At 36.9% G+C, this 20,366-nt stretch overlaps 1 protein-coding gene across 1 annotated transcript in view; it reads left to right on the forward strand.

Annotated features, from left to right (window-relative positions):
- eng (endoglin) overlaps positions 1 to 20,022 on the forward strand; it is a 39,608-nt gene extending 19,586 nt beyond the window's left edge. Inside the window, exons 4-13 of the mRNA XM_077622877.1 lie at positions 4,103 to 4,216; positions 8,288 to 8,465; positions 10,926 to 11,136; positions 11,212 to 11,314; positions 11,400 to 11,592; positions 12,327 to 12,475; positions 12,806 to 13,036; positions 13,238 to 13,304; positions 15,835 to 15,945; positions 16,937 to 20,022. Of these exons, the coding sequence (XP_077479003.1) occupies positions 4,103 to 4,216; positions 8,288 to 8,465; positions 10,926 to 11,136; positions 11,212 to 11,314; positions 11,400 to 11,592; positions 12,327 to 12,475; positions 12,806 to 13,036; positions 13,238 to 13,304; positions 15,835 to 15,945; positions 16,937 to 17,100 (1,521 nt within the window). The 3' untranslated portion in view covers positions 17,101 to 20,022. The remainder of the gene's footprint in view (positions 1 to 4,102; positions 4,217 to 8,287; positions 8,466 to 10,925; positions 11,137 to 11,211; positions 11,315 to 11,399; positions 11,593 to 12,326; positions 12,476 to 12,805; positions 13,037 to 13,237; positions 13,305 to 15,834; positions 15,946 to 16,936) is intronic.
- Positions 20,023 to 20,366: the final 344 nt, after the last annotated feature.

The raw sequence follows: 20,366 nt of genomic DNA on the forward strand, positions 1-20,366 counted from the left end.
GATACAGAGGAATAACTGGAAATGGCATCAGCAATCATCTTAAATAAATTAGGGATGTGAGTCAATTTTGAAGGTTGCATTCCCAAATTCCTTGAGGATGCCATTCAATTTAACATTTCAATACAACCACTGAAGGATATCAGTGACAGAAACCATTGCACTTGGAAAACAACCGTAGTAATTTCTTTTGTTTTTACACCCTTAAAACCATTTAAAAAATGCAAATAAATGCCTCGGTAATGTTATTATATATATATATATATAATTACCGAGAAAATTAATTTAGTGTTATATATATATATATATATATATATATATATAATTGTCTGAAAATCAGTAACAGTATTTACTGTAAGTGAGTGCCTATGTTGGGTTATATAGGTATTAAGATTGGTGTAGTTTTACAGAATAATTAGTCTTCCGGTAGCTATTATACAAACTATATGTTTAATTGAGTAAAAGACACAATTTAAACTCTTAATATATTTTGTTTCATATTCCTGGAGACAATTAGTTTTGGAAGTCTCCTTGGACTTAATTTCTTTAGCACGGGGTCTGTAAATTTTCCTTGGCCCGCCAGGCTCATCACAATTCTCTTGGATCCACCAAAAAAATCATGTAAAAAGAAAATTAATTTAGTGTTAGACCTGCACATTGCCTCCCTGCTGAAAACAGCCCAGAAAAAAATCTTACCCCCCTCAAAAAAAAAAAAAAGATTTCAACCTAAATGAGTTTCTAAGAACATTAAATCCTCACTACCGGAGGGACGTTCCTCTGTTGGGCTTATTTATAATAACATGCACTGTAATTGAACACTACCAGTCAAAAGTTTGGACAATTTCCCGCTGCTTTTTAGAGGAACTGTGTCCAACAATAAAGTGGATTTAAGATTATGAACATCGTTTTATTTGCCTCCAATCCTCCCAGTTCCAAATGGATTAGACGTCTATAGCTGCCATTGGTAACCAATGAGTAAACAAGGAAAATTACAAAATGGTTCTTCATTAACCTATCAAGAGTAACAGAAAGTCAAAAAGCACATACGACGCACAGAACTAAAACTGTATTGAACTGTTTGTATTATCTCATATCATCTTTTATTGTAGTTGTTTTTTTAATGGCGTATGCCGCGACCTTGCCTATGTTTACAATATCCAAGTTGTTAAAATCTTTCCTTCAACATCACTTTTGCTTCAAACCCATTGTTAGAATTCGTTAAAACTGGAAAACATGTAAAGCAACTTGGTATAGAGTGTCAAAGACAATATTGATCATCATTAGTATATGTCTAACAACAATGTGGTGTAATGTTTTAATCATTTTTACATCATTATTGCATTAATTTATGGTATAACTGCTTGTTTTTTTTCTCATAGAAAAACGACCTTTAAAGCGCTAGACTACATTTTTTGCTCTCCTCAGAACCAAGGTTGTCTCCGCACTCGTTAAATAGTTTAACATTTATTTTTCTACAGTTCTTGTGACCCTGCACACTTTGCTGGCAAAACACCCTTTTGTGACTCTTTTGGTCATTATGTCAGCAGGGCAAAACTATGCCAACCAAAACTGTAGCAGATAAGGTCGTCTGTAAATTCTCATTAAAAATCGGCATTTTCTGTACGGTGCAGCAATGTTAAAAATAGAAACATCTACCTCGTTAGTGTCCTTTTTGAAAACTGATTGGCGTACTGCTTGTTCTGGAAACGTGTTGACATTGCATCGCTGTCACACCCTTGGCTGCTTACGCAATAGGCTAAGAAGTGTAAGTCAAACTCATCTGAAGCTGGAAGTTATTTTTAACACTTCAAACAAATGTCTCACTTCTCCAAGCCAATTAGAAGCCTTGTTAATTGAGTCGATGCTGTCATGATTTGTGGAAGAAAGAAGGAAAATGGCAGGATTACAGTGCGCATCCTTTGCACATTTAATTAGCATCATTGGCAAGTTGTGTTACATTAACACGGTCACACATACACATACAAATTGTCACAGACAGTATAAAGTATGTGGATTATTTCTGGCCTGGTGTTAGTTTCCATAAATACCAACTGGCAAGAGAAACAATCTTATTATGCGTTCCGGGTGAATAAGCATGGCGTGCCATGGATTTTATTTTCTATTATCTGTAGTTATGTTTATTTCAACTGTGCATGGTGGGTTTCATGAATAACTAGAGTTAGAGTAGGATTGTCAAAAGTATCAAAGAACTGCGGCACCTCCACTTATGAAATAAATTGGTTCCAGAAGTCATTTTTTGTTTTTTAGAGACGCATTTTTACCTGTAAAACCCCTTATTCCTTCTGCAATACTACAAACTAAACCCTTTAAAAATGATAAAAATGTTCCAATTTTGGAAAGAATATGTGAGAAACCCCAAAAAGAAAAAAAACATTCGAACATGCACATTAACACACAAATTAAAAACAAAAAAAAATGAATTCAACATAACTTTCTTGGAGCCCATGATGAAAAAGAATAAAGAATACAGTTGCCTTAAGCACAATTGGAAACAAAACATGAACATTCGTGCGCGTTACTGTTGCAATTGATTTTTTTTGTATTATGTTCTGATTCTATCAATATGACAAAAGAGATGTGATGGAATTTATTTATTTATTTTTTTAATGAACTGTGATCATACATGACCAAAAATAAATTTTCATACTTTGCTCACTGTTTCAAAATATTAAATTTATAGCAGTTGTTCATTGTTACTATTGTTTTGAATAATTGGAGAGAGCAACGATTGCATTAATTCAATGACCGAGGTCGTCGTGCTCTCTGTGGATTATTTTTAGTCTTTGATTCATGTGCATAACCACCGTGCGTGCACGCTGGTTCTTATTAGTAACTGGTGAGAGGGACTTATTAAACATATCAGTATAGTGTGCATATGCATGTATAATATTTAACATTCCAGTAGCATGAAAGGAAAAAAAAGTGCAATTGTAGGCAGATCTTGTCCTCCAAATTTGTCACAGTTTTTTTTATTTGACTTTGACAGCCCTGGTATATGGGCTTCAATAGCACTTCACCAAATAGCAGTTATCAAATCTAATCAATCACTAATCTCAATGTTTGAATACATGCATTTCTGAACTAACATGTGGTTGGAAAATGTGAAACTTTATGAAAATTTTATTGTGGTCATTGAGTGGCCTTCATCTTTAATAGTGTTCTCATAGAATTGATTAGGTGCCATTGACAGTGCTAAATTGCAATAGAATTGAAAAAAGTTTTCATAGTTTAAATGAATTACCGTATTTTCACGACTATAAGGCGCACTTAAAAGTCTTAAATTTTCTCCAAAACAGACAGGGCGCCTTATAATCCAGTGTGCTTTATATATGGAAAAAAAAATCAAATGTGTCATTCATTGAGGGTGCGCCTTATAATGCGGTGCGCCTTATAGTCGTGAAATACGGTAGATGTATATATTTGTCAATGGCATTCACGCTAATCATGTGGCTCTTTTAATGCTTCTGCAGTAAATTTAAATGAGTCACATTTTAGCCCAAACCTGTGTACCAAAAGGTTAATATTGTTGCTTACATGACCTAAAATGTGATTTTATGTATGTGGATGCCACGTCTTTCTGATGTTCCGATTTTGTTGAATTACCTATAAAGGGTGAAAGATTACATTTTCACTATATTGATCGTCCTAATGCCAGAATGGATGATGTGCCATCCAAGTTGTGCTTTGTTTGTGCAACACTGCATACACTTGGCAAGCCTCATTACTTGGCTTGCGCTGTAACTCTCACCGGGACACTTTGACAGTGCGGGGGAAAATATTTACGCCACTTCGCTGGAACGTCTTTTCCTAATCACAGGCTGGCTTTTCATCTACTGCCAAACCTCCCCTGCGACAGGACCGTTAGCGCCGCATTAAGAAGATCTCTTAAGCATTATGGGTTATTATCGCATTCTCATTCTAAAGCAGTGGAACACTTGCATATAAAAGTGACTCATTGTTCAAACCATCCCGCTTGGCTTAATTATTCATGGCGATGCGACAACATACAAACTGTATAATACGTATGTATATGTAGTTTTTTTTGTGTTTTCTGTTCATGTCAAGTGTTGCTGTTTTTCATCAGGATTCCACTTTTTTCTCACTGGAAATGACAGACGCCAAGCCCATGAACGTGATTATCACCTCTTCATACACCGCCTATGGGGTCTATAACATCAACGCTGGCGTTAATATTTATGTAAGTAATGTTCTTGCCTAGCCTTGTGATGTGTAACATTGTAGGAAAATCTCTTCAAATCTAAAGCAGGAGCAAACATTTAGTGCAAAAGAAATGCCTAATGGGTACTTAAATGGAATTTAAAATACACGTGTATTTAATAGGGAGTTGTGAGTTTGGCAGAGTAAAAGTAAGGTAACAACTGACATTTACAGTGGTACCGCGACATACGATCTTAATCCGTTCCGGGACTGAGATCGTATGACGAGATTCTCGTAACTCGAGCGGACGTTTCCCATTGAAATGAATGGGAAACAAATTAATTCGTTCCAACCCACTGAAAAAACACCAATAACAGGATATTGGATTGGAAAAAATGTTTTATTTATTCTAATTCGCCATCTATTAACAAAGTAACACATAACTAGTGGTTTAATAGTGATAAAATGTGTTTAATCTAACTAAAATATTGTTTTAGTTGTATTGTAAGATATTGTTATACACGAAAGATATGCAAAAAAGGCTTGGTCGCATCACGAAATTTTGATCGCATGACGGCCGAATTATTCGATCGAAATTTCCGTCGTAAGACGAGAATATTGTGTGACGAGCGGTCGTATGACGAGGTACCACTGTATTATGCTATTTCCTTGTACAATTCTGGTTAAAGATTTTAAAAAATTGCTACACCTTTACAAGGAAAACTTTGATTTTTAAGAACCATGACCAAAAGGATAAATGTTTTACAAGCAGAGGCAGCCATCACGTTAACAAAGGAGTTGAAAATGCTGAAAATACTCCAAAATTAATAGCAAAAGACCGAAAATAAACAAGGAGAGCCACAAAGTTTTCAAAATTTTCTCCAGAAATTGCATTTCCTGCTTTCTATTATAAGTCTTGATTGCTTTAAAAAATCCTAACAAATTGTATGTCAGTTTTTGAATAGCCAAATGTATCTGAAATATTTCTCAATTGCTCTTATTTATCCAATGACAAGAGCTTCAAATTTCAACGCTGTGGTAATGACGGGGGCCGGCGCCAGTAGCGGGATGTGAACGGACAAAAAGCACATTTGTCAATCAAGAAAACACTTAGCGGAACAAGCAAAGTTCAAGCTCACAAAAGTAAAGTGCTACGTGTGCAATAGTGGAGGAAAGTACAATAGTGCTACACGACAGCACAGGGACTTGGAGCTGCTTCTCGGGCCAAAACACATTGGATAAAGCGCTGCAATCAACGGTTGGGCCAAGAACCTGAACTATATTATCAATGCGCTCAAGCAAGATGCTACTTTAGCTATCAATGATTCACGATTCAAAAGCTGATGGCTAGTCCACCTGGATTTCCAAAGACTATTTCAAATGCTAATTGGCGAGATCACAGTAAAACATTAATAAAAATAAATATATAATACATTTTCTTTTCTTAACTCCCTCACTGCCTTCAACGATCATAGGCGTATATAATATAAATACCCTTATTTTTCCCAAAAACTATTCGGAATGATTTCTGAGACCGTAGTACTGCATTAATGAAAATTCCAACTATTGTTTGCTTAATAACTGTCAATGGCTGTCAACGAATTAACAAGGAAAATGCAAAAATATGCTCCAATATTACTTTGGTACCCCTATTTTTAGACTAGTAAGAATAATGTAGCCATTAAATGATAAATCTTGTTTTTTCGTGTACAAATGAACCCTCAAGAAGTGCTCTATTCCACAAATATTTCATTAGATTCCAAAAATACTACATCACATCACAAATTATTATTTTGACATATAATGTTAGTTCTGGGTTTCTGATTATTTTAACGATTGCCTCCAAAAAATGTGAATACTCCAGTACAACATTTTTTTGTATCATTCATTGTGCATTCTTAGGCTGGCGTGACTCGCATTCCGAAAATTGATTTAAGGTGCGAAGTCTGGCTGTGAATAGTCATGTTTCTATGCTCCTGATGGCAACAAAGGGGTCATCCATTTGTTGCCATCATAAATTTCCATTAGCGGCACTGAATCATGATCTTTCATTAGTGTATCGCCATCATTGGCTGTCAGTGAGTTGAAGATGTTGCTAACCTTCTAAGCCAGAGGGCACTAATTATAAAAGGAAAAACAATAAAATTGTGAAAGTGCAACATACTTGCAAGAAATGTCATGTCTTCCACTTGTGCTGACAGTCATGTGATAGTGTTACCCTTGTCATGTCTCACTGAGAGTCTGGACAATATTACCTGTGAACCGCAGGATGTTTTGTTCAAAGTTTTGTTTTGTTTTGAGGGATGAGCCGCTTCACTGGGTGATAATACTGTTTAAGTGCTGTGTCAGAGAAAACAGCAGCTGCTCTGCATCAGAGGACATGCGTCATGGCTCTGACAGTTTGACTCGGGGTCACCCTCACAGTTAACAGCAGTACATTAACACTGCACTTAGGTCACAGATAGTGGCAAAGGTGATATTTAACACTCATTTCTCATCATTATTTGGTGCTCTATTTAGTCATTTAAAATGGCATATTTTTAAGAATTTTTTTCTTCAGAAAAGTATAAAAAAATCTTTATTTTAATACTTTAGTCAAAGGAATTTTAAAAAAAATACTACTCAGTATTGAAGGAGACAGGAAAGTGCTTCTCTGAAATGTCATCTGTGTCTTTCTCTAAAAAATGGTAAGTACTTCTTTCTTTTCTAGTATATGTGTAGTTTCCCTTTGTTGTTTTTGGTAGGTTTTTCATTGCACAACGCTTACTATTTTTGGTGCCTTCATCAGGGAAACAGTCACATGAACCAATGACTCCTTGCAGTTTTCCTCGACTTTCAGCGTCCTTTCTTTTTCCGCACGTACACACTCAAAAAAAAGCGACTGTGTGTGAGTGAGTGTACGTGTGACCTCAGTGACTTACGCTGACACAAAAGCCCCAAAAAAGATAAGTCAGTTGTGAGTGTCAGCACTTTCACTGCTTCAAGATCAAACGCTGACCTGGTAATCATCTCTGTTCTCTTGGTCCTTAATCAAAACACAAAGAAAAGCCACTTGTTTCTTCAAGATATGAAGAAAAAATAGACATGACGCATTATCATCCCAACCAGGCAATTCTTACTGTTTTCTTTCTAGAGATGTCCAAATCGCATGTTTTTGCATATGAATCCAATTCGCCTGAGTTTAAGGCTCTGCCCATATTAATTCCTGCTACAAAACCTTTGGAATGTATTCAAAGGGATAAACAAAAACATCTAAATCTCTTTTTTTTCATGAAAATTGAACATAAAAGACTTATTACTACAACAGTGTTTTTAAGAAAGCAAAACCATTCCCAAACCCTTTTGTGGAACACAACATAAAGTTTCAACCAAATCCCCTTCAAATATTTTATTTGGCGTACAAAAAAAATCCATGACTCGTAACTACCTAAATGACGGAGGGAAAAATCCCCTTGTTTTGATTAAAAAAAACAATAGCGAGATTGCTGAGGTCATAGTTGGAAACCAAAAAACAGGCAACAGTGTGTCACCATTGTTTCTATTTCTATTTGCTTCTAGTATTCCCAGACTTAATTCCATATCAAACATGTTTATCGGCCCCTCTCTCTGTCTCGTTCTCTCATTCACTTATTCATGGCCCCCCACCCAGCTCTCCTTCAGGTCTATTCTCTCGATAGAAAAGAAATGTTTATTATGGTTAAGTGTCCGCAGACCCGGTTGCACAACCCTCTTTGGAGCCAAGGTCTTTCCTTTGCTTCCTGACTGGGGCCAGGAAATGGGACCTTTTTTAGCTTTGTGCGTCACCATAGTCGGCTGGAATCTGGCTCCATACAAGGGATAAATATATACATCCACACTGCGGACGACACACTACCGCTTCCGCGTCTGGTCCAAAGGGAAATAACGGACTCATGAGAGTTGCTTCCGACTCGTGAACATGCATAAAGATCAACCTGTCCAATAAATAAATCTTTGGGCATCATTATCATGTTGTGTCTCAATAGATTTCAACATATCGCGACTATTTTCGACTCAGAAAACATTTAGAATATTTAAGACAATCAAAAGCTTATTCCAAAAAAATCTTCTATATTTTGCTTCCACCTTCCAGAAACGTAACACTTCCACAGTGATCCCGCACGACAATGAGCACGGCAACAACATCCACGACGTTGACTTTCCAGTCCAGGACGAGGAACTTGTGAGGTGGACAACTCGCAAGTTTGGCGGCGTCACTTCCTTCACGACTCTGGAAAATCCTAAAGTGATGCACTCCAGGCCCACGGAAGGTGAGAAACCCATTTCTTGTCATACCTAAGTGCGTCGTTTTCCAATTTAAGCAAGGTGAAATAATAGCATAGTGAACTGGACTGCTCTAGCTTGTGTGAACACAATCATTTCCCCAACAAATCCTCCTTAAGGCAGCCTTATCCTCACAAGCGGTCCAACACGGATCGAGATGAATACCGGTGATTCTGGCGCTTGTTATTTCATCCTATTTCATTTCCCCCCGTTACATTGGTGGCTATTTACAGAGATTATTGTACATGAGCCAACACAGTTTTAAAAAAAAAAGTCTTCTCTTGGATGATTTATGCATTCGTTAATATTGTAGATGTTACTGTTGACACTTAGCCTTAAGTCAGTTAAATAAACTTGAGGACGGTAATTTTCCTGGGTGCAATTTATCAACATGTGACTGGGTTTTCGTGAACTTGGCAGACGTGCGCCTTAAAAGTTTGCCTATTGATTGCATATGGGACTCCAGTCCAGTTCCTTTCACCGATGTTTATTGGTCATCAACATACTATAGAACTAACTTTCAGAAATACAAAAAAAATGAGACATTTTTTTTACCTATCCAAGATTGGACAGACTTAGTATTGCTACATGAAAGACAATATATAGTTGCACTAATCACTTTAGCCTGCCTTTAACCAATAGCTATCTCCTCCAAAACCTAATTTTCATTGTTAAAGGGTGACACCTCAAACATGAAAACACGCTGCTTTATAGCATTTGCAAATTTGATGTTATATTAGATCAAATGAACGCTTTTGAATGGGTTCTAATGACGTTACGTTTTTTTTGTCTTTTATTTAAAAATAAACATTTATTGCATTTAAATAGGTGGTTTATTAGACTATTATATTGTCAATACATTAGTGCTTAAATTATTTAAAATAAATTATATTGCATGTCGACAATCTATATTATGTACAATTTATTTCATATTATTTATTTAATCAACAATATATCGCTCAATAAAAGTTGTTACCGCGACAGCCCTAGTTGTCACAATAATAACATTTTTCTGCATAAAAAAATATTATTTACGACTACTAATACTTGGTGCCACTGACGATAAATGCACTGTATAATCATCTGTCTTTTAAAAATTACATTGACACTCTTTTAAAAGTGTGAAAACTGGAAATCGAACGTTTGGTAGTTGTAATGGAGTGAATCGGTTAAGGCTTGTGGGCTGTGCGTATTCAAATATAATAATAGTTTGCTTATATACTACATGCACACACTATATACACTTGGTCTCATTGTAGATGAACACGTCATAGAAAAAGTACTAACTCAAATATGTAAACTTTTCCAACAATAATTTTGACTCATTTTATCCAAAAAATTCAAGCAGCAGGGACCTGTGCAGAGTGTTCTAGTTGGTTCTTTTTTGCTATGCACGCTGGGTAGAGGAGCAGAATGAGAAACAGAGAGGCAGGAAAAAAATTGAAATTCATTGTTCTGTCCATGATAACAATAGGGAAATACATAATAAACAGCTATGGGCATTAAAATTCTTGCCGCCTCCGTTCCTAGATAGTCTGACTGAATGATAAAAGACATGTAAGCGATTATTGGGACCTTTGTAGTATCTGACACTCTCACTTCCTTGAGATTGAGGCAGCTCTTAAAAGCTGTTTACTGTTTGCAGGCATACATTTTAAAAACAGCAAATTTGCTAAATTGTTGGGCAAAAAGGATTCTCAGACGTGCAGTAGTTACAAAGTTATGGATATTTAGCTCACGCATTATATTTCAGAATGATTTTAAAATGCAGCATGGCTATTGGAAATGAACAGTTGGAAGTTAAAAGAAGATCAAATTAAGTTTTTCATGTTTTGCATTATATCAGTGTCAATGTGGCCATATTTGGAATTGCGATGTAGTGGCGGAAATCCATCAGCGGCTGGCGGTTCAGGCTGGAAACCCATCAGTTACCTTCCCTTGCCCTCCAGTGTATTTTATTTGTGCACTTTTTGTCTGCTACGGCATAGCTTATTGTATAGTCTTGAATTGTATTGCATTGTTTTTTAAAAATACATTGACAATGGATTACACACCTTGTCAATACTCCTCATGTTTAGCCTCCCTAATGATTTAAAAAAATAATCTTTAATTCATGAGTGCCAAAATAGCATATGGCTAGTGCATCTTTTTAATATATAATATGGCGTAGGAGTATATATATTTTATGATAAGTTCAATGCCATTGATGGTAATAGACCGCCAATCGATTTGATCTGCAAGGGCTGGAAGCAAATCAACATTCAAACATTCCAGGATTTGACGTCTACTAGTGATAACCTCATTTAAATTCACAGCTAGGAAACCACTTCTGGCCGTCAATCAAAAAGTTATTATAACGTTTTTCCTCTAATGCACTCCTTTTTTTTCTTTTTTTAACGGAAATGTCAACGTTTCCACATGATTTTCAAAACAAGCTTTTTGTGCAGGGACAAAAGGCGGTTCTCAAGAGTGCGTGCTCCAAAGCGAAGATCCTTCAGAGAAACACTTCATGAAGATTGAAGCAGCACCATTGACGTCTTGGTTAAAGTCCTGCTCGCCGCCACTGGAGCGGGAGAAGCAGCGCCAACGTGCCTTCGTTGCCAACGGCGACGCACCGGAACTTCATATAATCAATATCCCGGAGGATGCCAATATTCGGTAGCCAGCGAAATATATATTGCAATGCTCCTCCTGAAGTGTAAAATCTTCAATCTTTCATTGTTTGTATTGCAGCAACGTATCAGTCCGTGTGGACACAAAGGAGTCCAGTGTGTTCCTGAGGGGTCCTCCAGGCACTACGTGGACCTTCGTTAACTTGCAGCACACTAAGTTCTGGGTAGGACTTTGCCAATTTCCATTAATTTCGGTAACCGCTCATGAGTCATGACTAATTAACTGAGTCCGCTCCCATATATTTTCAGTCCAACAATGAGATTGTGCTACCCAACATGCTCCCCAGAATCCAGCCTTTGTTTGAGCTGCACAGCGACAAGGCTGAGGTCGTACAGAAAAAGGCTTTGGAGTATTTTAAAGCCGACGCCTTCACCAGCTATACTGAAATGAGGCCTGATGGTTCCCAGTTGTTACTGGTGCTCGGTCGAGACGGCCCAGCAGGTAAGGAAAATATTGGGGCCTCCATGCTAATATGTGATGGAGTTTTAGGAGTTTTCCACACAAAAGAAAGAAATAAAATAGGCCTATTGGGAATAAAGTTGTCATATTGCAAGATTCAAGTCATCCATCATATTATGAGAATAAAGTTAGCACATTACTAAAAAATAGTCAGAATTTTGCGACGATACGTTCCTTTATGTAATATTCATGGTTGAATCACAGATAAAACATAATCGTGTGAGATATACATTGTAATATTATGTGAACAAAGTGCTAATAATACTAAGTCAAAATACGTTTTTCGAAAATAAGTCATCATATTTCCAAATAAGTACCGTATTTTCACGACTATAAGGCACACCGTCAATGAATGACACATTTTAATTTTTTTCCACATATAAGGCGCACTGGATTATAAGGCGCCCTGTCTATTTTGGAGAAAATTTAAGACTTAAGTGCGCCTTATAGTCGTGAAAATACGGTAGTAACTTTACAAGTTGGAACTTGTAAATTGTTTACAAGATTAAAATCATAATTACATTATTATACATACGTAATGTGTATGGATGGATGCAACAAGGCTAAATCGTTATAATAATTAAAAAAATAGGTACCATGAATTAATTATAAAAGCCTCATATGATATGTTTTTTTTGTGCACCTTAGGAATCAGAAAATGTCATTTGTAGTGAAGTAAATAAATAGTACATTTACATGCTGCCTTTCTGTTGTAGTTACAGAAACAGTAACAGAAGCAGTGCGGTTAACTACACCGGAACCTCATCAGATGCCTTTGCTCATGCAACTTTACACATCACCTGATTACCGCTTGCCCCTGGATCCCAATACCAAGGTGCAGAGTGACAAGAGAATCTATGCCGAGGTAGGAATAACAACACTTCCCCAGGCAGTCTAAGATCAAAAAGTGTGGTGTGATCTTCGTGACAAAATTAACCTGACGATTTCAAGTGATGAAGGATGCTAGTTTAGTTTACATTATCAATGTATGACTTAATTCAAATCCAGTCAGTGGCCAACTTTATATTCCATTCACCCTTAAAGCTTGGCGCAAATGCAATCTCATTTTCTGACAGACCTCTCAGTTCAATCCAAATTTACTCATGACAAACTAATTTAAAAGAAGTTACAATATATGTGCACTGTTAGGTCTCACTACTTGTTTATCTTACTTATTTGTTTCATATGTTGTCAGATTTCGGGACACACGCTGGGTGACATTGTCCTGAGCATCAAAGTGATGAAGTGTTTCATGCGCTCCAAGGGCTCCTGTCCAGTAGTCCAAGAGCTCCCCTTCATACCAGAGTTCTGCTCCTCTCATTTGTGTCCCAACAGCACACGTCTCAGCTTCTCCTTAGATCAGCTGCAAGAACTCAGCCCCACCACTTGGGACCTGGAATGTTCTGTCAAACTGTGCCACAGCGAGGTAGCAACTCAAAACACGCTCTGCTTTTTAAAAACAATTCAAAGCTTTTGACAGCTCATTAAATCGCTAGTGAGAAATGTAAGGTGCCACACACTGTCTGATAAAACACATGAAGATCATGGCAAATGGCAAGGATGAGGGCTCATTAGTAGCTGAAATGAAAGGCAATTCGGTTAAATTTGTTTTATTTTTGCTTACCAGAAATGTGTGGATGGAGGACGTGTGAAAAGGAATTTGGAGGTCACACCGCCTTGTCAGCAAACACTGAGTGAGTACAGATTTTTTTTGGTACTACTACTCCCTGCTTTTACCACACACATTTAGAGTTGACATTTTTGTGTGTCAAGTTTCTTGTCCAGCACGTTCGGACCTGGTTGTGCTACTACTGATCATATTTTGCGATTTATTCTAGTACCTTGTTTTACCACTTTGCTATTTCAATCTTGTTTTTTTTGAGGGTCTATTTTCTTTATTTCATTTTTCTCCCCACATTGGGAAAAATGACTTCTTTTTTTTTTAACAAATCTTTTATTTCTAAATATTAATTATGCAACTGGTATTTATTTATTTTTTACATGTCAGAAGAGTGAATTACAAATTAAAGAATGAAAACGGATTGATTTTGAATGATTGAATTTTGTTAGGTGGTTGGATGAGAAAAGAGTGATTACATTTTGGGGAGTGAAGGCAAATGTTAAGTGCCCAATATATTAAACACGGCGACTTTGGCAGTTTAGGCGGCAGTCTGCTCTCTGAGTCCTCCTATTTGTTAAATTATAGTTTTAATATATTCATATTTTTAATTTATTAATTTGATCATTTATGGTTTACGCCACATGTGTCAAAGTGGCGGCCCGGGGGCCAAATCTGGCCCGCCGCATCATTTTGTGTGGCCCGGGAAAGTAAATCATGAGTGCCGACTTTCTGTTTTAGGATCAAATTAAAATGAAGAGTATAGATTTATATTAATTTTCCTGATTTTCCCCCTTTTAAATCAATAATTGTAATTTTTAATCATTTTTTTTCTGTGTTTTTAGTTCAATAATCATTTTGTAAAATCTAAAAATATATAAAAACAGCTCAAATAAACATTGTTTTAAAAAACTTAATATTCATGGCTTTTAATCCAGTTCTTTTAATCCATTTATAAAAAACAAATCTAAATATTATATCTAAAATGGTTCGGCCCACGTGAAATCAAGTTGACGTTAAAACGGCCAGCGAATCAACCCGAGTCTGACACCCCTGGTTAAAGCTATTTTCCGTTGAAAACATCAAAACTGGGCGTTCTTTTTAACGGTCCTGTATTAAAACAATGAAAATGTTTGCCCAAAAAGATTATTATACCTAGTTTGAATTTTTTTAGATGAGGACTTGTTTAAAATACCCTCTAATTGGGAAAAACAGAATAATTAGTCAACTATTATGCCATGGCCTCATTGCTGGGCTGCAATTTGCACAGCTATTGTTACTGTGACCGCACCAGAAGCGGCGTGCAAGCGGTCGTCATCGCAGTGAACTCAGGATGCCGCCTCGCAAGTGGGCGCGGAGCCGCTTGGAGGCGGGGGGCTCGTCCTCTAGGAAGGCCTGCAGCCTGACCTTGTGGCCACAATCACAAGTAACGGCCCTCCGGGGACGTGGCCCAGAGGCCTTTGTGTTTTCCACGGGGGGTTTTGACTGCGCTGCTGTCCAAACATGGGCACTGGGCCTCCAGCTATTGTCGGCCATTGGACGGCTATTACTCAAGCACGCAGGAGCACTTAGATGATTCAAGCGGTGGAATCACGCGAGGAAGTGGAGGCTGATTAAATGGAGGGAAACCTTCTTCCTCCTTTATCTTTTTTTCCACCTCTTGGGTGTTTTACAACCATTTTCATGAGTTTTTAGTACCGGTTTGTTCACAAAATGAATGTTACGGAGTGTTTTAGTTTCAACATCTGAATTTGCCCTTACATTGGTTAAATTCAACCAAACATGGTATAAGTATTATTTCTTGACCAAGTATAATGCACTACACCTATATGAATGATAAAGAACTCAACAGATGTGACAATTACGTAATCTATGGCAAACATGAATTCAAAAATTCCATGACAGAGAACACAAATTAATCAAAGTCAATCAAGAAAGAAAATTGCATGAATGTATTATGTCTTTTTAATTTTGTAATCTTATTTTTAACAAAGTTTGGTCATTAAGAACACAGAAAAGACAAAAAAAGTCACAATTCATTCATGAAAATGCTAAAATAGACTGGACTTCTAGCCATAATTGAACAAGTTCAAAAATATATATTTAGATACACTGGTGATTAAAAGTCTTTAGTTTTTTTTTTTTACTCGCTAGTTGACAGATTTCTCATGACCTCATTGGCTGCCATCGATGGTGATAGACGTCCAATCTGTTTGACGTGGGAGGATGGCAGCGAACGAACAAACATTAAATCGCTGCCAATCGCCCACTCCAAACTGACTGAACATCTAGCGATATACTCCTTTAATGATTTTTAATTTACTTTTAAGGACACGTGATTGAACTATAATAACCAGTCTTAAATGTTCTTTTCTAATTTTGGCCTTAGTTTACAAATCTATTCGGTTACATTAAAGCAGTCAGAAGAAAACTCACTTAGGCAGCCTGACATTATCTTTGCCACATTTCGCCTCCAGGATGTTCAATGCGACTGTTAACACGTTTTACTTGCTACTTGTACCAATAGAGCTAAAGAGGTGTGGAAAGGCTCAGTGCTGTCGTTTATCTAGTGAGTTATGTTGTTTTCCTTTTTGTGAATATTTCAGATACTCCCTGCTTTGATTTTGGACTCCCTGCCATCCTGGGCATCGCTTTTGGAGGATTTCTGATTGGGGTCTTACTTATTGGAGCGCTGTGGTTTATTAAAATCAAAACAGGTAGGCTACTTTTATTTGATAAAACTTGCTGTCATTGTGGGGACTGGCCTTTTCATAAATATTGTAAAATGTGCATTTTTATTTATATCGTTTACTCGCATTGTTCCAACATGGAAACTAGGGTCGGGAATCTTGGGCATGATGTTTCAGTCCAGGAAACCAAATTGCCTCCGTAGAAAGAAACAACACAAATTTTTATTTTAAAATTTGAATCCTGCAATTTTACAATCTAGGGCACATGTGTCAAAGTGGTGGCCCGGGGGCCAAATCTGGCCCGCCACATCATTTTGTCTGGCCCGGGAAAGTAAATTATGAGTGCCGACTTTCTGTTTTAGGATCAAATTAAAATGAAGAGTATAGATGTATATTAAATTTCCTGATTTTCCCCCTTTTAAATCAATAATTGTAATTTTTTAGTCTATTTTTTCAGTGTTTTTAGTTCAAAAATCATTTTGAAAAATCTAAAAATATAGGTATATAAAAAAAGCTAAAATAAACATTGTTTTAGATCTATAAAAAACGGAATATTCAGGGATTTTAATCCAGTTCTTTTAATCCATTTATTTAAAAAAATCTAAATATTATATCTAAAATGGTCTGGCCCACGTGAAATCAAGTTGACGTTAAAGCGGCCCGCGAACCAACCCGAGTCTGACACCCTTGATCTAGAGTTTAATTCTCGTAATATTTTGTTGACTGGATGTCAAGGACAATTCTAGCTCCGGCAACTGAAGTCAGATAAATAGGAAAACAGATCTGATTGGTCGCACCTTCGTCGACTTCTCTGCGCCGCTTGAATTCAACGAGAAAAAGCGCCTCACCATGTCGTTTTCCTCAAACCTTTTATGCCAGGCCACCTTTCGACCTTTGCATGCAGAAGCATCACGCGACGATAAAGGGAAAAAAAAAAAAAAACGGCCGGTCGGAACGCAGAAACTCCTATTTACAGCTTGTGGTGGGGTCTAATAACATGTCATTTTGATCGGTTCAGGCTACCTGAGTGGACTGGACATGGCTTCCTCCCTGTCTTCCAGTTGTCCCTGCACGGGAGTAAAGCAGCAGCCCATTTCGTCAAACCCTTCCGCCTCGGAGAACAGCAGCGCGAATGCCAGCATCGGCAGCACCCAGAGCACACCCACTAGTAGCATGGCTTGAGATTAGCGCTTGCCCCCCTTGTAGGCTTAGTTACATTTGAGTTTTTTTCTTTTTTTTCTTCGTAAAGAGCCTCCCGCACCACCCCTTTTTATTTGATTTTATTTTTTTTGGAACTCAAAACTCGTCATCTTTGACATACAAGCCTGGAATTGATGCAATCGGGCTGTTTGTGTTGTCGGCTGGCGGCGGTGTCTAATGGATGGCGTGTGACGCTAACCTCTGCGGTCTCCCTTTAAAGTGCAGCTTCCAGACAGGAAGTTAAAGAGGGCAAGAGGAAAAGAAAAACAAATTGGCTCCCAGCAACAGGAAAAACAAACCCTATCCCCCCCCTAAGGGGGCCTGCAGGAAATTCACCGCATTCCTCCGCCAATTGTGACGGTTGCGATCGCCGACGCAATCAAAGTTTTTACGGCAAGAGATCAAGCAAACGGCAGGCGTGAACAAAAAAAAAGCTCACTGGCCACGTCCAAACGGTTAGTGACATACCTTAAACGTTCCCCGACAGGGGTACCTGTCTCTATATTTGTCGACGTCGCCCCTTACGACGTATGCGCAGCTAGGAAAAAAATAAAATAAACAAATCCCGATGAAACAAAAAGACCAGCATGAAATTCAGTATTTATTTATACTAGCCGCATCCTGTTTGTTTGTTATACTTAGCATTCATCTCCATATTTTTACCTGACCAGTACTGCATTTTTTTTGCTAATCGAGAGACGAGAGATGACGCAAATAGACAGACGTAAAAAAACATTTTGTAACTGTTTGTGTCCAAACGTTCAGCAAAATGTTTAAAACCTTCCGAATTTGAGAATCATTTCTAATGTAGATTAGCAGTTTGGTTGCAAAATTCTAGACAATGGAGAAAAATTTGTGCTCTTTAAAAAATAAAACTAAATTTTCCAAATTGTAATTATGATTCAAAAACTGGCTACGTGCTTTCAAATAGCAAGGCATCTTAAAACTGACCAGCGCTGTTCTCATTTCCATATTTCAAGTTAGACTTTTGGACAATTTACCGCAAAAACCAACAGCTCTTATTTCAACGTACCAATAGAGAAATGCCCAATGTAAAAATTTTCTATTAGCTTTTCCAGACCAATAATAAAACATTTAAAATGTTCTAAATCTAAAAAAAAATCCTCTGTCTCCACATGTCCTCTTGCCTTTTTTGCTGCCATTGATGCCAATTGATGTATTTCAACTGCCTCTCTCAGTTAAAAAATATTTTCCGTCTATTACATGAATGATAGCAAACAAAATAATGACAATTATTCAATCAATTAATAATAATTAGCCGTCTATTAATGCCAGCAAAAAAAGTTAATGATAGATTTGATGCTAACAAGTAAAAGATGGGAGAAAATACATACAGATGCGGGGTTAAAATTCATACACAAATGGCTCACTGCTTTCAAACAGTTAGCCTAGTTAAAATCACTCTGAAAGAGGTAGTCGTCTCCATATTTCCCATCACCACCGCTAGCAGCTTTAATATTCACTACTACCGCCAACATAAATGATAAACCATTCACTGAAGACCGACTGCAGCAGCCAATTACAGTTTTAGGAAATGTAGCAATTGTCAGATGGCACAACTGTTTCTCAACGTCAATAAAACGTTGAACCAAGTCAGCTCCTGGACACAAGCTGCAAAATGGACTACCTTTTTTTTTAAAACCCCAAATTCTGTGTTTCAAAAATGTATATTGTAATTAATGTAAAAAAATATATCTTTGCATGTCTTCCATTCATGCAATAGCAGGCAGTGAATTCTAGCTGGTTTCTTTTATCAATTCACTGTCCTTGATTTGTAATTCAAACGATGTTTTCCATAGCAACACTGCGTTTTGTGGCTCTCCAATGAGAGGAACGTATTTCTTCCTGTGTTTGTCCTCTACTCGAAAGGCCTTAGTATGTGTTTTTCCCCAAAATGAAAATATTCTACCTTTCTCGGAAGAACAAAAACATCTAAAGCCATCCGCTAAAGTAAAATCTGTTTTTCTTTGTGGTCTCTGGAAAGACAGTATATATATTAAATATAATTTTCCTCCTTTTCACTAAATGGAAAGCATTAAATCATTAGATATTCTAAGAACATATTCAGTCATATATAGGAAGAAAAGTCTTATTTTTAAAGAAAATTTAAGAATGTCATTTCATTTTCCAGAGCAACATAACGCAAACTTAAATTGCCTATCAAAAATGGGAAAAACAGACAAATTTATTGTTTTTTCCCAAAGAGACTATAATTTTTTTTCTTGTTTTTCCAAAGGCGTCATATTTTTTTACTAAAATTTTAGTTTTTCTTAAATATGACTTCCATTTTTCCCCCATTGGACGGTGTGGATAGGTTAAGTATTCTTGTCATTCATACGCAAGCTATGAAGCGCCGTCATAATTGTGTTTTTTTGTGCTTCTGTTCTGTTTTTTTATGAAATGTGGATCAAAGAGGGCCAGTACTAATCACCACTTGAGTATTTGTGCAATATCTATGGGGGCGACGACACACTGTTGTAGCTTCCTTTGTAATATTTTATGATAATTTTTAACATCATTTTAATCGTGCTGCTGATAATGTCATCACATCCTGTATCATTATGTTCGTCACAATATCCCCAAAACCTTGTATGTTATGTTTATCTTGTTTTGTGCAACTTGACGATCACTACTATTTTCCAGTTTGAAGAATTGGGACCAACCCTCAAAGAAGGAACTTGGCAAATGCACAATCAGTTGTTTTGTATAGTTTTCTGTTCAAGTTACTGTATACATTTGACTGACATTTATTAAGACATTATTCAATGGACTGTTTTATGTTGTCTGTGAAGAAATACCCTTTTTTAAAGAAAAAAAAAGAAAATTACCCAAATAATAAAATGATTATGACTTTATTAAATAAACATCATTCTTTAAAACAAAGTTAGGAGTGCCAATGACAACACTCCCATACGTTAAATATGATTTTATTTACTGTGCACTTTTGCTCTGCACAGGATGCCGTTCTTGGTGTTTCGTGGGTATTAAGTACCACCAGATGGTGCTATTTCTTAGTCTTATACGCTGGCCAAAGATAGTGTCAAGTTGCCAACCTAACCTAGAGCCATAGACAGAGATTTATACCATTTTCATTTCCACTTGAACATGCATTTCCACCATGCTAGAAAGTACATACTACACCCAAAATAGTGTTTATTTAATATCACAATGGGCATTTTTAGACTTCTGAATAAAATGGACCGTCGATGCAATGTTTCTTTAACCTT

The sequence above is a fragment of the Stigmatopora argus genome, chromosome 16, assembly GCF_051989625.1.
Source record: "Stigmatopora argus isolate UIUO_Sarg chromosome 16, RoL_Sarg_1.0, whole genome shotgun sequence".
In the NCBI taxonomy this organism is placed as follows: domain Eukaryota; kingdom Metazoa; phylum Chordata; class Actinopteri; order Syngnathiformes; family Syngnathidae; genus Stigmatopora; species Stigmatopora argus.